At 44.9% G+C, this 15,385-nt stretch overlaps 1 protein-coding gene across 1 annotated transcript in view; it reads right to left on the bottom strand.

Annotated features, from left to right (window-relative positions):
• The window catches only part of PTK2B (protein tyrosine kinase 2 beta), a 58,330-nt gene that overhangs the window by 25,388 nt on the left and 17,557 nt on the right, over nucleotides 1-15,385 (bottom strand). The window contains exons 3-7 of the mRNA XM_054576001.1: nucleotides 11,926-12,104; nucleotides 11,352-11,439; nucleotides 10,045-10,124; nucleotides 506-568; nucleotides 266-320 (exon numbers count right to left, since the gene is read on the bottom strand). Of these exons, the coding sequence (XP_054431976.1) occupies nucleotides 266-320; nucleotides 506-568; nucleotides 10,045-10,124; nucleotides 11,352-11,439; nucleotides 11,926-12,104 (465 nt within the window). The remainder of the gene's footprint in view (nucleotides 1-265; nucleotides 321-505; nucleotides 569-10,044; nucleotides 10,125-11,351; nucleotides 11,440-11,925; nucleotides 12,105-15,385) is intronic.

Here is a 15,385-nt window from a genome sequence, read left to right as displayed (position 1 = left end):
CCATCACCCTGGAAGGCAGGCAGCAAGGCTAGTGCTCAGGGCACACAGCTAATTGGCCTCTGATGTGGAATTAGAGCCAGGTTTCCCGATCCCCAGCCACGGAAAGGACCCACTGGATGCATTTTATGGTCTTATGTCCATATGGCCCAAGATGACACAGACATCCTGGGTGCATCCCTGTGTATTCCCCAACCCAATACCTTTAGTTCTAGTCCTGGGGACCAGCACAGAGAGGGTCTTTCTGGGTCCCTTGCCCACCACTGACCTTTAAGTTCTCCTGCATCTGCTTTGGGAAAAACAGATCAAGCCCTACGTCCTTCCTGAAAGAAGGAGAAGAAAAGCATCATTTGATACCCCTTCTCCCCCAACCCAGGACTTCTGGCCAATCAGGGAAAGGTGAGGGGGCCTGCCAGGCTCTGGTCTGGGGATGAGGGGAGTAGCGGGTGGGCAGGAAAAGCAGGGCAGCAGGAATGGGGGAGAGGCAGGGGCCAGTTTGGGGACTTACTCCAGGACCTCGAAGTTGGACTTTTTGTCAAGTGCGTTGTGGGGCATGTCCTTGAAAAAGCGCCTAGAGAGAGAGAAGCCATGGAGAGGCTGATGGCCGGAGCACAGAGCCAGCAGAGCTGGTCGCCCAGTGCCCAGCGTTGGCCCAGAAGCCCCTCCCCTGCCACGTGCAGGAACCCCTGGGAGGGAGAAAGTTAGGAGAGTCAAAACACTTGATGCCTAGAAAAGTCTCATTTCTAGAAAAGACTCCAGGCCTGTGCTCTGGGAGGCTCCGTTCTGGGGCCGAGCTCTTGGGCAGAGGAGGAAAGTGGCAGTTCTGTGGCCTCTAAAAACAAATGACCCAGGACAGCTAGCACTCAAGCTATCAATTTAGGGACACCCACCTCCACCTTCAAGGTCTGGGTTCTTTTTGCGATTTCTTTTTCCCTCTTTTGCTCTCCCTGAAACATTGTGTGTGTGTGTGTGTGTGTGTGTGTGTCTATTTAGATAATTATGAAATGTAGTACATATGAAAACTTTAGAACTTATGGAACAGAAGAATAAAAATAAAAAAATAAAAATAATCCTTAATCCTATGACCAGGCGTGACATTTATTAATTATTTAATATACATATATTCTTTGTCCCTTTAAATGTATGTCTTGATGGACATTTTTATGTATTATTTATATATAGCAATTGTTGTTTAAGTAAAGATCAAATAGCCAATGTCCCCTCTTGTGTCTCTGACCTGCTCTGCCTGGATCACCGTGCCTAGAAATTTCTTTGACTATTGCAGACCTTGTCACACTTTTAATCTTACATTAGAGTGACTCTGTTCCTTCAACCCAGCTGTCTTTATACACATCTGAGAACAGTTTGTTGTGATACTACAAGCAGAGAGAGCCAAGTAACTTATGATTCCAAAGATATGAATTTAGACAATTAACTGTGACTAGAATATATTAAGATTAGATCTTCATCTCATGCTTTATTTTAAACATTTAGCCTCAATGGGCTAAAGGGATAAATGTAACAATAAAATCATTGCCAAACTACAAGAAAATCTAGGAAAATAGTCCCCAATCTTGGGACCGGAAAGAACATCGAAAGCCTGAAATCATAAAAGAAATCCCCAATTAAAACACACAATGTTATATCCTTAACAATTCTTAATAAATGGTGTTTTTAATTTACTTTTAAATTTAATTGTAGTTTGTGTACTATCTTATATTGGTTACATCAGTTTCAGGTGTACAATATAATGATCTGACATTTTTATATTTTACAATACAATCATCCCTCTAATTCTACCAATCATCCGTCACCTTGTAGACTTATCACAACCTTATTAACTATATTCCCATTTTCACCCATCCTCTCCGCCCTTCTTTCTGATAACCATACCCTTGGTCTCTATTTCTAGGGCCTGTTCTGTTTTGTTTTGTTTGTTTGTTTGTTTATCTGTTCTTAGATTTCACATATAAGTGGAACCATACTGTATTTGTCTTTCTCTGCCTGACTTATTTCACTTACAATAATACTGTTTAGATCCATCTGTGTTGTTGCAGATGGCAAGATTTCATTCTTTTTTATTGCTGCATAATATTTCATTATATAAATAGCCTCAACAATTTTCAATAAATGGTTTTTTAAAATTCAATTTAATTGTATTTTTATTTTTCAGTGACTGTTGACATTCAATCCCATTGCACGCCAGTTTCTGTGGCTGGAAACCCACGCACTCTAGCCCCGCCCCGCACTGTCCCAAGCACTCAGCTGGCCCCATACTGCGTCACCTCAACATTAGTGACTGCTCCGCGTGCTGCCATCCGCATCTCTATGGCTATCAATTTCTATTGCTTAATCCCATCACCTTAATAAACGGTGGTGTTGAATATATTGTCAATCAGGTTAAGTAGCTATGTTTTAATAAACATGGTTTTAATTTTCGAAAAAAGTGCGTTGGAAAAAAATCAGACTGGATCTACCTTGTTCACGGAAGTTAGCTCTGGTTAATTAAATCGCAGGTGATTTTAGTCAGTTTTTTCTTCTTTTCTACATGCTCCAAATATTCCACATTGAACAAGTATTACTCTTTTTACTTGAAAAAAATTAAGGCAGTGAGGTTATTCAATCCATCATAATACAAGTCGTCTGGGCTCACCACCTGCTGAGGTGGACCCCTCCACAGCTGCATGTTTACCTAGTAGAAAGTTCTTCTTTCCTTTCCCTTCCTCTCTCTGGGCCCCTGGAGCTACAAATATTATATTTCATTCCTTTCTTAGATATCATATATTTGAAAGCAATTATTTTATCCTGCCCTCTGTTCTCATTATGGTCCCCGCCCCTTTCCCAGCCCCCAACACACACTTACACCAGGTCATCACCCTCAAATACTTCAACTGCTTCACTCAGATGAGGAAAAAAATGAGGTGGAATACAAATAAGAAAGAAAAGAATGTCTGTGTGGTAAGAAGGGCACAGTAAGACAAATGGTTCTTTCTAGCTGGGGCAAGTTGATTTGTTTCAAAGGCCAGTAGTTAGAATGAAGGGAAAGCAAAAGATAAAGTCTTTGATATAAAATTTATCTTACAGAACCAAAAATGGGTACATTAAAACGAGTGTTAAGGAGTAATAATATTTAATGATGGCTCAGTGAATATTGCTAAATTATATCTTACAATATTGAGATGCATTTCCAGCCTATATCCCACCAAGAAAAGATGTAAGGATACACAATTTACATATTTAAATAAAATAGGCATAGAAAGAAACCAGGCAATGAGATAAATGAGCTAAAGAAATGGGCAAACTTGTGGTTTGGGGTTTGACTGTCCAGGAAGCCAGGATATTGGATAGGAGACCATACTAAGTGCATAATTCACCAAGAGAAAACATTTACCATGAAACAGAGATTTCATTTCTTAAAATAAAAAGTTTGAAAAAGCATTTACTGAAAGAAAATTAATATCCTCAATATTTATTTTACCAAAAAAATGAGAAGCCAGTATTATATATTTCTTTTTCTCCTGTTGCAATTTTGGTAAATAGCAACAATATAACATTAAAGCACAATTCCGTAAATGTGAGTGTTGGAGGGCCTAACATTTTGTGGTACGAATATATGAGCTTCCAATGGCCTAATTCATTGGTTCTCAGCCAGAGGCAATTTTGACCTCCCTCCCCAGCCAGGAAACACTTGGCAATGTAGGGGGATCTTTTTGATTGTCACACTTGGTTGTTACACTACCCGCATCTAGTGTGCAGAGGCCAGGGATGCTACTAAGTACCCTGCAATGTCACAGGGATGGTCCCCGTAACAAAGAACTATACAGCTCAAAATGTCCCTATTGCTGAGGTCAAGAAACCCTGGCAGCTTGACTCAAGGAGAGAACTTAGGGAACTACGAAGTGTGGCTCTTCCCCAACCCTCCTCTCTACTAGGTGTTGGAAAGAGCAAGACAACAGAGGCTAGCGAAGTATTCCAGCTGACTGGGGCAAGTCTGATCTTTGGAAACCAGGCAATAGGTAAGCAGGAAAGACAGAACTTAAGAACCCTATACATCCATATGTTTACTGCAGCACTATTTACAATAGCCAATATATGTGAAGCAACCTAAGTGTCCACCAGTAGATGAATGGATAAAGAAGTGGTACATATATACAATGGAATATGATTCAGCCATGAAAAAGAATGAAATCTTGCCATCTGCAACAACATGAGTGGACAGACCTACAGGGTATTATGCTAAGTGAAATACGTCAGACAGGGAAAGACAAATGCCAGCTGATTTCATTTATATGTGGAATCTAAAAACCAAAATAAATGAACAAGCAGAACAGAAAGAAACTCATAGATACAGAGAACATTTTGATGGTTGCCAGATGGGAGAGGGATTGGGGGCAGGGTGAAAAAAGTGAGGGATTTAGAAGTACAAAAGGTAGTTACAGAACAGTCATGGGGATGTAAAGTACAGCATAGGAAATATACTCAATAATATTGTAAAAACTATGTATGGTGTGAGATGGGTACTAGATTTATCAGGGTGATCACTTCATAAATTATATAAATGTCTAATTATGGGTTGTCTAATGTAAGGTTGTATGTCAACTGTAATTTAAAAAGAAAAAAAAGAAAGAAACCTATCCAGGATTCTCCCCTGGAGGAAAATCATTTCATACTACTTCTAACTGAAGCGCTTATGGTTAAGATCCCAAATTTCCACACAGTCAATAATGACAGACTTAGAAAGTATTCTGAGCCAGTGTTACCTGCCCTCCACTTTCGTAGAAAACCTCAGAGCACACCTGCAAAGTGTCCATGCTAGACAGCGTGACCATCCCCAATTGCCACTGGTTGGGTGAGCTACAAAATGAACTCTTCGGTGACTGAACAAATTGGTTTTCCATAGGCAATTACTTAATTCTAACAGAATAAATGTTAGCCAATGTGCACCAGAGAAGAAGAATTTAGCTCTTTCAGGGCTATCCATTCATTCGATATAGACTGCATCCCCTTTAGGTGTTAGGGGAAGGGAGTGCCAATCCTGACTTCAAGGATTTGACAAGAGTTCACAATCCAGTGCGTGTGAGCCAGCTGGTGCCTAGGGCAGGGTAGGTGGGGTGGGCAGGGGAAGGAAGGCTTCCAGATGGAGAAATCCTTTAGCTGACTTTGCAGGAAGACCCTGTGGCCACCATATTGTTTATTATTGACACTTTACAGGTCTGCTTTAAGGTCTACTATGACTGCAGAGGACACACAGGCAATACTGGTTTAGTAAATTTTCTAAAGCTTCCAAAATAAAGAATAGTTTACCGGGCTAAAAAGGGGAATGAGCCCTCGCTGGTGTGGCTCAGTGGATTGAGCACCAGTCTGAGAACCAAAGGGTCACTGGTTCAATTCCCAGTCAGGGCACATGCCTGGGTTGCAAGCCAGGTCCCCAGTAGGGGACGCACAAGAGGCAACCACACATCGATGTTTCTCTCCCTCTCTTTCTCCCTCCTCTCCCCTCTGTCTAAAAAATTAAATTAAATTAAATCAAATCTTTTTTAAAAAGTGGGGGAGGCGGAAGAATGAGAAGAGTATGCCAGACAGAGGAGATGCATTACTCACTAAGGGGGTGCAAGCTGCTTCCGAGTCCCAGACACAGATCTCTTAATGTCACTCCTGGTTTATGATCATTGTTGAATGAAGGAATGAGAATTGAGACTAGGGTGGATAAAAGAATTTTGAGGACTAGAATATTTAAATAAGCCTTAGCAAAACAAAAGCTGGGGTTGGTTAAATGGAAGGGTAAATAAATTTTGAAATGAACACTGGGGAATTAAAACATATGAAAATAATAGCAATTTTAAAGTGATTAAGCAGGTGGTGAATGGAAAAATGTTTAATTAGGAAAAAGGTAACTCAGTAACATACCTAAATCATCCCAATCTCTTGAAATCCAGTTTACTCCCTATATCACTGATTGCTCTTCTCTCATGCACTGAAGATCAATTACTGAGTTATTTTTGACAAAGGTACCCAATCACTCAAGTGTGCCATGATCTGTGTGTTTCTAACATTTGGACAGTTGAACATCAGCGGGATGTCTGAGAGACTGTCAGCCCTGCTAACAGATGTACTGCTCTTTCCAGAAATTAAGCTTCTCAGTCCTCTGGACTGAGCACCATCGCAGCAGCTGTCCGTGAGCACCCAAAGATCCCCAACCTGCCCCAGCCGCCACCGCTGAATGAGGAAGCACCTGCTCGGAGCGCCCTCTAGTGCCTGGCTGGTTCTCCCCGGCCCAGGTCTGCCATTTTGACAGGCTAACGCACCAGGCAGACAGAGGGCCCAGGGGCAGACACAAGTCCCTAACTTTTACTCAAGAGATCATAGCAGGAAGTAAAGAAACATCTTTGAAAATCCAGCTGGTTGTTTTCCTTCTAAAAAGCAATGGGAATATTGATTCATCACTAACATTTCTAAACTATGGGACGAAATGCCTTTTGAAGCCCGCTGACTGCTCTTTGTCCGAGCTTTACTTATTATTAGTTACTACTCGACAACTTTTGGGCTACACATTAACTCTGAGTTTTTAGGTCAGAGTGTCTGGGACGCTGCCGGGGGGTGGCAATGGTCCTGATGTCTCAGGAGAAGGGGAAACTATTTGGTTCCTCAAACTGGGCAGGTACTAATTCATGGCATGTGGGCCATGGATTTCACATTTTAACTTATGGGGGGACATGTAGATAAAATAATATATTTGGCATTTATAAAGCACCTCCAGTAAATTTATAAAACTGATTAGGTATGATTTCAACAATATGAAACTCTGGAAGAAGCAAAACTATGAAGACAGTAAAAATATCAGTGGTTGCCAGGGATTGGAGAGAAGGAGGAATAAATAGGTGGAACACAGAGGATTTTTAGGACAGTGAAATTATTTTGGATGATACTGCAATGGTGGCTACATGTCCTTATATACTCGTTAAGACCCACAGATACACAACATCAACAGTGAATCTAAATGTAAGCTATGGACTTTGGGTGATAATCGTGTGTCAGTGTAGGATCAAAGACTGTAACAGATGTACCCCTCTGGTGGGGGATGTCGGTAAGAGGGGAGTCTGTGCCCGTGTAGGGGCAGGGGTATGAGGGAAATCTCTGCACCTGCCCCTTAATACTGCTGTGAACCTAATACTGCTCTAAGAAATAAAGTCGAGTAAAATAAATTTAAAAATAATGAATAAGGATAAAGAGAAAAATAATTAATACAAATAATGAATAATTATCGAGTACTTTGTCTCCTGTCATTGTTCTAAATACTTTAAATGCATTAATTCATTTATTCCTTATAACAATCCTATAGGGTTGCTACCATAATTATCATTCCCATTTTACAGATGAAAGAACCGAAGCAAAAGGAGCTTAAGTGATTTGCCCAGTAAATGGAAGACCTAGGATCTCCCAGGCAACCTGGCTTCAAACCCTTCGTTTTTCATCATTATGCCCAGTTGCTCCTCAACATGAATTGAATCCATTGAGGATTCATCTTGCTAAACTCATATTTTGTGTATATATCGTACTTTTTTTTTAAGCCAGGACAGAATTTTTTTCTAAAGACACCATACTTTTTTCCCTAGGTGATACAATCAATGATGTTAATAGGACAAGGAACTTTTGCCCATGGTCTGTGGGTAAACTGCATTCTGGGACCTTTTCAGGGGGGAAAAAAAATCCCAACCCTGAAAAATTCTGCCTTATGGCCTGTTTTTCAGAAATGTATCCATTTTTCTTGGTGAGAAATAGCTATAACTTGATTTTATATGGTAAAATCATATAGACCATATGGTACATGGTTAATGGTAAGGCATGGCTTTGTAATCACCTTTAAAAATCACAGGTTTTTAAATCTTCTGTTAAGCCTATAAAATAGGCATTTTCCGCATTCTCTCCCTAATATCATATAACCTACAACTCGAAGATCAACCCGTAAGAATAGGCACATTTATCTGACTCTGTCTTTCAGACCCAGGAGACATGAGATGATATGTCCTTGTCATGAAACAAACATAGGATCTGGAATAATCCTGAGCTGATAAGGCAGCAGACACCATGAAACACGTTGAGAGCTCATTGTGTCCTCCAGTGCATCTAGCACAGTGCCTGGCACTAAATAATAATAATTATTATTACTATTATTTTGACCAGTAATAATTTGGGAACAATTCAAGGAAATAAGAATAAAAGAGAATGCTAACAAGTCTTCTCATTGTTGTTATGTTACTACTAAGTGATATTTTGAGAGGTGACTTAAATTATTGAAGTCTCAAAGTGAATATAGAGTCCTGGGTATGAGAGCCACAAATAAAAAGGAAAAGATAAGCTTTTCTGAGGTTTTTCTAATTTCAGAGGAAATGAGACTGCGTAAGATGGAACGCAGGTTATAGGAGCTGTCGTGGACTTGGAAGGTATGAAAGGGCACACGTAATAAAGTAACCCTCACAGACAACTCCCAACCCACCAGCAGAGAAATCCTGGGACCACCGCCAATGGTGGACAGGTGGTCTGTCTTCCGGTAGCATCACAAGCTGCAGACGTCCTCTGCACAGGGGACCCTCGTGGTCCCCATCTTGTTGAAACAGAGTCATCAAGTGGGAAAGCAAAGAGGAGCCCCCCGAGGCTGTCTGGGACCTATTCTGTCACAAACATCTCAGATGCGGAGATAAAAGTGGGGTCCTCTCCTTCCCACCTCACGGCCCTCCCTAGGGGACGCCTCAGCACCGTCTCTGAGACCCAGGATGGGAGGGAGAATTCGTCCATGGCTCCAGAAGCAGCAGCGGGGTCATACTCTCTATAACTTCAAGATCACAGGTAGGATCAGGACTGTTCCTGGAACCACCTTTCGAGCAAACCAAAAGTAACCCTTTGCCGAAGCTTTCCCTGACAGCGGTCTTGGAAGTCCCTCCGTCCACTCATGAGGCTGACGGTGTTCAACTTGTTTCAGGGGTGGGGGTGAGAGGGTGGGGCTTGTCAAAAATGCATATCCTAAAGTCCCATCCAGCTCTACTAAACCAGGATTCCCAAGGGTGGGGTTAGGGTTATCCTAGTTTCACAAGCTCTCAGGTGATTATGATTCACCACAAGATTTTGGAACCACTGTTGTAAGACAGGTAAGGGGTTACAGAAAAAGCAATGGAGGGTGGAATGGGCAGGTGGATGGTGATGGGTAGTGAACGGAATGGTGCTGCTTTGGGTAAGAACACAGGTTTAACCACCTCACCCTCCTTGGCCTAACAGCCAAGAGTAAGACCCATTTCTTAGACTGTCATTCAAAGTCCTCCACCATCAGCCCCAACCTACCTCCCACAACTAACCTCCTTCTATCCCCCAGTCTGGCCTTTTCCTTCCACTGGTCACTGAGCCTAGAATGCATACTCCCCCGCCCCCAACTCCTCCAGCATCTCCTGCTGGGAGTCTCTCTCCTCCTTCCTGGAGCAGTTCCAGTCTCCTCCTCCCAATGCCCTCAGGCAGGATTAATGGCTCCTATATGTACATCTGGCTGGCACATATTTCATCCCACCTTGTATTATGATCAATTGTAGACACACCTGTCACTTCCCAAACACTATAAGTTTAAGGGCCTCTCTTGATGATTTGCTAATTCTGTACATACTTAGTAGCGCCTGCAGGAGCAGGGGACATGGCGGTGAACAACAGAGATGGGATCCCCAGCATTTGAGTATCTCCCAGAATCCCACCTACATCTCAAAGAAACGTTTACTGAATCACTTGGACGGCAGCCAGATGGAAAAAGCGGGCATCCTGGAGGCAAGGGCAGTGGCAGCCAAAGGAAGAAGGGGACACCCGCCCGGGGGGACTTGGCACTCACTTCAGTCCCAGGGTCTAGACAGCAAGCGCCTCAGGGCCTGATCCTCTGTCGGCCACCACTTGTCCCCTCCCAGCTCACAGATGTGCTCTTGCTTCCCACCCTGGAGGACAGTCGAGCTGGCCAGGAGCCCAGCACAGGAGGGGAGACACAGGCGCCTTCCCTGGAGAGGCGTCAAAGCCACCTACCTGAGCTCCAGACAGCCCAGCTGCAGGGCCATGCCCTCGCTGACCTTGCTGGCGTAGCGTTGCATGTAGTCAATCCGGAGCTGGGGGTGGGGGAAAAGGCCAAGGTTGAGACTCCCGCCCTCATTGCCTGTTTCCCTGAGCAGAGGCCCCAGGAGCTGGTGGGCGCCTGGAACACAATCCTGCTCCCCTGGGCTGCCTCTCTCACACGCCCACCGCGCACAGACGCAGGGCAAGTGAGGGAGAGAGGGAGAGAGGGAGGGGGCAGCTTGCCCTCCGCTCTGCCTCCGCCTCCCTCCAGGACCCCGAGCAGTGCTGGTCGAGCCTCCACAGGATGGGGCCTTTGGGTTTTTGAAGTACTTTGGACATGTTCTCTCATCATCCACGAGGCAGGAAATTTGGATTCCCCTCCCCAACTCCTTATTTTGGAGATATGAACACTGGGATCTGGGGAGGAGTCAGTAATTTATCCGAAACCTTGTTGGTAAGTAGCGACACTGTATAAGAAAAGTCTGGCGTGGTCTCCAGAAAACCAGGAGAGAGAGGTAGGAGAGAGAGAAGGTCAGACAGAATAGAGTGATGGCCACTCACATTTACTTGGCATTCACTCTGGTCCAGGTCTTGTGTTGGGCACTTTAAATGTACTATAGTCAGTGTGTTGGAGAAGCTCCAAAAAGCTCGTAAGAGCCAGTGAGCAAATTTTTTTTAATTTTGCAAGCTGACTGATATTACATCAGTAGGTTAAAACAGGCCTATTTACACCATGAGAATTGGAAGTTCTACACATCACGAATTTTTTCTTCAGAGAGCTCGTTTACCAACACACTGTTAATGGTATCATTTGGTCTTCACAACAACCCTATAAAGTAGGTGTTACTATTATTATTATCATCCCCCTTTTATACAAGGGGAAACAGCTTCAGGCAGGTGAAGTCCCTGAGGGCACCAGGTTAGAAAGTGGCAGAGCTGGACAAGAAAGCAGGTGAGTCAGACGGCAGAGCCTGTGTGTCTAAGATGACAGCCTTCTCCTCGACCTGCTCTGCTGATTCACCAGCCAGGGCTCCTGGGCAATAAAGAGCCACCAGGAAAGTCCCAAGAGGAGCCGTGAGCATATGGGGCAGGGTTAGCGGGCACTTAATTGGCTGTGAGAGAGGCAGAGTCATAACTAAGCAGGAGCCAAGGAATGTCCCCAAGTGAAGTTTCCTTGACTGGAACCTCCAAGGCTTTGTCCTTCCATCTCCTAGGAGAGCATGGGTAATACTTGGCATTTAAGGTATAACAGGGCCTTGGGCACAAGAATTATCTTTTACCTGTTGGTAAAAATAAAGCAGCGTAGCCCTGTCTTTTTTCAGGCTCTCCATGAAGTCTTCTGGCAAGTAGCGGACTTGAAGGTCATACCTGGGACAGGAAGTTAGGACTCTGTTGTATTTAAAGGAGGCGTAGGGCCGGCCAAGGGCAGAAGTAACCTCATCCAGCACATGCAAGGGGCTGCCCCCACAGTCTCTGGCCACCCATTTAGGACACTTGGGTGGAGGACCACAGAGGACGGAGGGGTGGCCAACAGGTGGTGGTCAGCTCTAGTACTGACCCCCCCCCCACTTCCTCTTCCTGGCAGCCGTTTTCCTTGGACCACTAGGGCACTGGCCTGGCTCACCCTCATCCCGGCACTCGCGTTCCTGCTCCATAGCACCAAGCCCCCGGTGGGCGTGCGCTGGGAGCCCATGTTAAGCCTTGGCAAATACATGCGTTGGACACTGCAGGCTTAGTCCTAAGCCTAAAACATCACTGAGATGTTCTAGAAGATTCTCAGAGGTTGGGAAGTGCTCCCAGGGCCTCCCCCCTCCACACCCATCTCCCTTTGAGAGCCCAGGGCTCCTCTCCTACCTCCATTCAGCTTCCATGTGTAGACACTCGTACTTCTCCTGCACCTCACCCACGGTCATCTGTGGGTGCAGCCAGTGGATCTCATCCGACTTCATGTGCTTCAGCCTCAGCCCATAGCACTCAGCCAGCTGGATGTTGGGCCCGATCCGCCCGCTCAGCAGGATGGAGGCAATGACCTCCTGTGGAGGAGACAGGGACACGACTCAGAGGTGCCTCCTTCGAGGCCCCCATAGTCCTCATGCAGCCCCAGAAGTGTGACTCTCTAGGGTGAAGTTCCGTCTTAGTGTTTTATTCATTTACGATTCTCTAGCACTCAGTGCCAGGCCTGGTACTCAGTGGACTCTGTCTGATGAATGAGCAAACTGGAAAAATGAGGCAGAGACGGAGGAACTGAGAGAAGAGAACACAAGCAAAGGGGAAAAAGCAGCAAGGGAAAAAGCAGCGAGACAAAAAGCATGAAGCCAAACCAATTCACAATTACTGAGCATCCACCATTTAAAAAGCTCCCTCTGAGCGGTCTCTAGTTTAGCTGGTATTATTCAGGGTCTGCAGTAGGCACTTTGCATTCATTATTTCATTAAATCCATACAACACAGGAAAGCAGGTGTTACATCCCCATTTGGCTGATAAGAAAACTGATGGAGGCCACATAGCTCATGGATTTAAGCTGGGATTTTGAACCCTGGTCCACTGGACTCTGAGGACTTCTACTAGGCCAAGATGCCTTTGTGGGATGGTGGGGCTGGGCAAGGCAGAAGGACAGGACTCACATTAAGGGATTAAGTGGCACAGTCCCCACACAAGAAGCCTGACCACAGGAAATCAAGTACTGATAAGAAATTAGGTGCCCTCCTTACTCCAGGCCTCTTGACCAGAAGTCAGCCTGCCCAGCCTCCTGATGACGTAGCTTCCTGGCCTAGAGCCAGAGCGGAACTAAGAGGAGGGCAGTTAGGCAGCAGCCTGGAAGCCCATCTATAGGGCCACGCTTGGTTCTGAGTCACATTGGTTCCGGTTTAACTCAGGCTTCTTATGTGGTTCCATACATAACTGGTGAATCGAGCCTGCTCCTGGTGGGGCTGAGAGGACCCTCAAAGGCAAGTTTTGAAACTCTCAGGCACTGATCAATCTCTGTTGAATACTTTGCAATGTGCATGTCACCTAAGCCTACATTTAACCATTTGCAACACAGAGAAAATAACAACACCTATTTTGAATGACTTTATGAGAATTAAATTAGGCAAAACTCCTTAGGGCAAAATCTGCCATGAGGTAAATACTTTTTAAAAAATGCTAGCATTATTTTCAACACAACAATCCAATGTAGATTCTGGTGCTTTCGTAAAAACAAAGAACGATTGGAAAAACCAAATGTAAGTCTGGTTTCTTTTTCTTCACCTTTTTTATCTGTTTTTTTCCATTCTCTTGGGGGTGGTGGGATGGCCGCAAGTCACAGTAGTGAGGCTAAGGGCGGCTGCAAAGCCAGGCTCAGAGCAAAGGAGCAGGTGGGACTGGGCAGAGATGGCGAGAGTGGTTAGGTGATTGGTTACCTACAGGGAGATGGAGCAAAGGAGTGAATATATTGAAGACAATGGGAAATGGGCTTCTTACTGTTGAACAAAGTACTCAAACTATGGAGAGGGGAAAGATAGAGAGAACCCTTGGTGAGGGGTTAGAATTGGAATATTGGTGAGAACTCATGGTGAGAGAGAGAGAGGCCACACCAGTGCTTTGCTTATTGAAAGAGCCTAGGATCAATAACAACCTGATTGCCATTTGCATACCAAACACTGAGTCTTAGTTTCTAAATATTCTCCTCCACTAAAAGGATCCAGGGCTCCTGGAAGAAATAGCTGATTCCAGGGACGGGACAAATAAAGTACAAGACAAGCCTGGAACACCTTTCTGTGCTAAGAAAAAAAAAAAAAGAGTTTAGAGAATGTTGGGCCTATACCTATATATCAAGGAGACAGGATCAGTTTAAAGGGGTTGGCACTGGCCAAAAGTTGGGACAACCTAAGCATTAAAATATACAAGCTAGGAGTAAATTACATCCCACTGAATAAAACAGAATCTGAGATAGACAAATAAATAAAGGAGGGAAAAGGGAATGTTCTTTACAGTAGAACACCAGCCAGCATTAGTTGTTTCAGGCATGATTCACCAATGGGTGATAAAACCGGAGGGCGGAGATCTGATGATAGCCAGGCCAGCGGCACGGCCGTGGCGTATCTTCCCTCAGACACTAATCATGTACCGAGGAAAACCTGGCAGACACGAATGACCAGGTCGCCCATGTTAACATCATCATCATCAGCTGCACAGGTAAACAGAGCAGGTCTCTCACCTTGATCCACCAAAAAGAACACAGCACCACTTCTGAGGTATTTCTGCCAAAATGTCATGGCTGAGTCTAGCCATGACAGCCAGGGTGAGGGGTGTTCTCAGAGACTGGTAGAATAAATGGCCTGCACGCTCTCAGATTTACTGACTCTTTCAGATTGGAGGGGACCAAAGAGATAGGACAACTAAATCCACTGCGTGTTCCTAGACCCAAGAACCCTTATGTTTGTAGCCAATTAGGCAGAAGTGTGGGTGGCCTGGGAGCCCTGGAGCCTGAGGCTGAGGCTGAGCAGGGCTATCTCGTAGGGCACTGTGCCCTCACCCTGAGAAGTGTGTGCTGGCTCCAGAATTGCCCTGCCAAGTGCACTAGTCCTTCAGGTGCCCTTCACGACGGGGAGCGATGAGGCCGGCCTTCACAGGCGACCCAGAAAGAGCACTCACTGAGGAATCACACAAACCCAGGGTCTGGCCCCAGTTCTGACAAGTCCTTCTGGCAGGATGACACACTCCTGAACCACAGTCTCCACCCTTGTCATGTGAAGCTGTCATGTTTCCTTCATTCAAACCATCAGCGATGATCTATGACATACTCACTCTGCAAAACACTGCAGGAGCCCCAGGGCTCACGCGGAGCCCTCACCACAAGGAACTTCTACTTAGTGGGTGGGCAAGAGAAAGTAGCTTCCACCGAGGTTCCCAGAGTGGGGATAGGAATCAGCTTAAACAAAGAAAACATTTGAGGTTTGACATGATCTCACTGCGGAGGCTTTTGGATCAGCCCTGCCTCCCTCGCCCTTGCCTGCCGCTTCCCAAATACTCACACAGCCCCTCCGGCCAATGCCGGGAGCAGCAAAATCAGCCCTCTGCCCACCGCTCATAGATTGTCATTGGTGAGTCAATATTTCTTACTCTATTAACAAATCATTTTTTCAAAAACAGTGGTATAAGATGTCTACCTACTCACTGAATTCCTATCAATAACATGATAGGAAAAAAGAAAAAGCGGTCTTAATTTTACCAGTTGCTCTTTAGATAAGACCGGGATTCTTTTTCGCTACAGGAAAAACTTTGCTTCTGCTTGGATGAGAACTACTGAAAAGCAGGTCCTCAGATGGCCCGT

Source organism: Pteronotus mesoamericanus, unplaced genomic scaffold (assembly GCF_021234165.1).
Source record: "Pteronotus mesoamericanus isolate MK-2021 breed Mesoamerican mustached bat unplaced genomic scaffold, CSHL_Meso_final contig_32, whole genome shotgun sequence".
NCBI lineage: Eukaryota > Metazoa > Chordata > Mammalia > Chiroptera > Mormoopidae > Pteronotus > Pteronotus mesoamericanus.
Note: the sequence above shows the minus strand (reverse complement) of the source record. Positions and strands in the feature narration are given on the sequence as shown.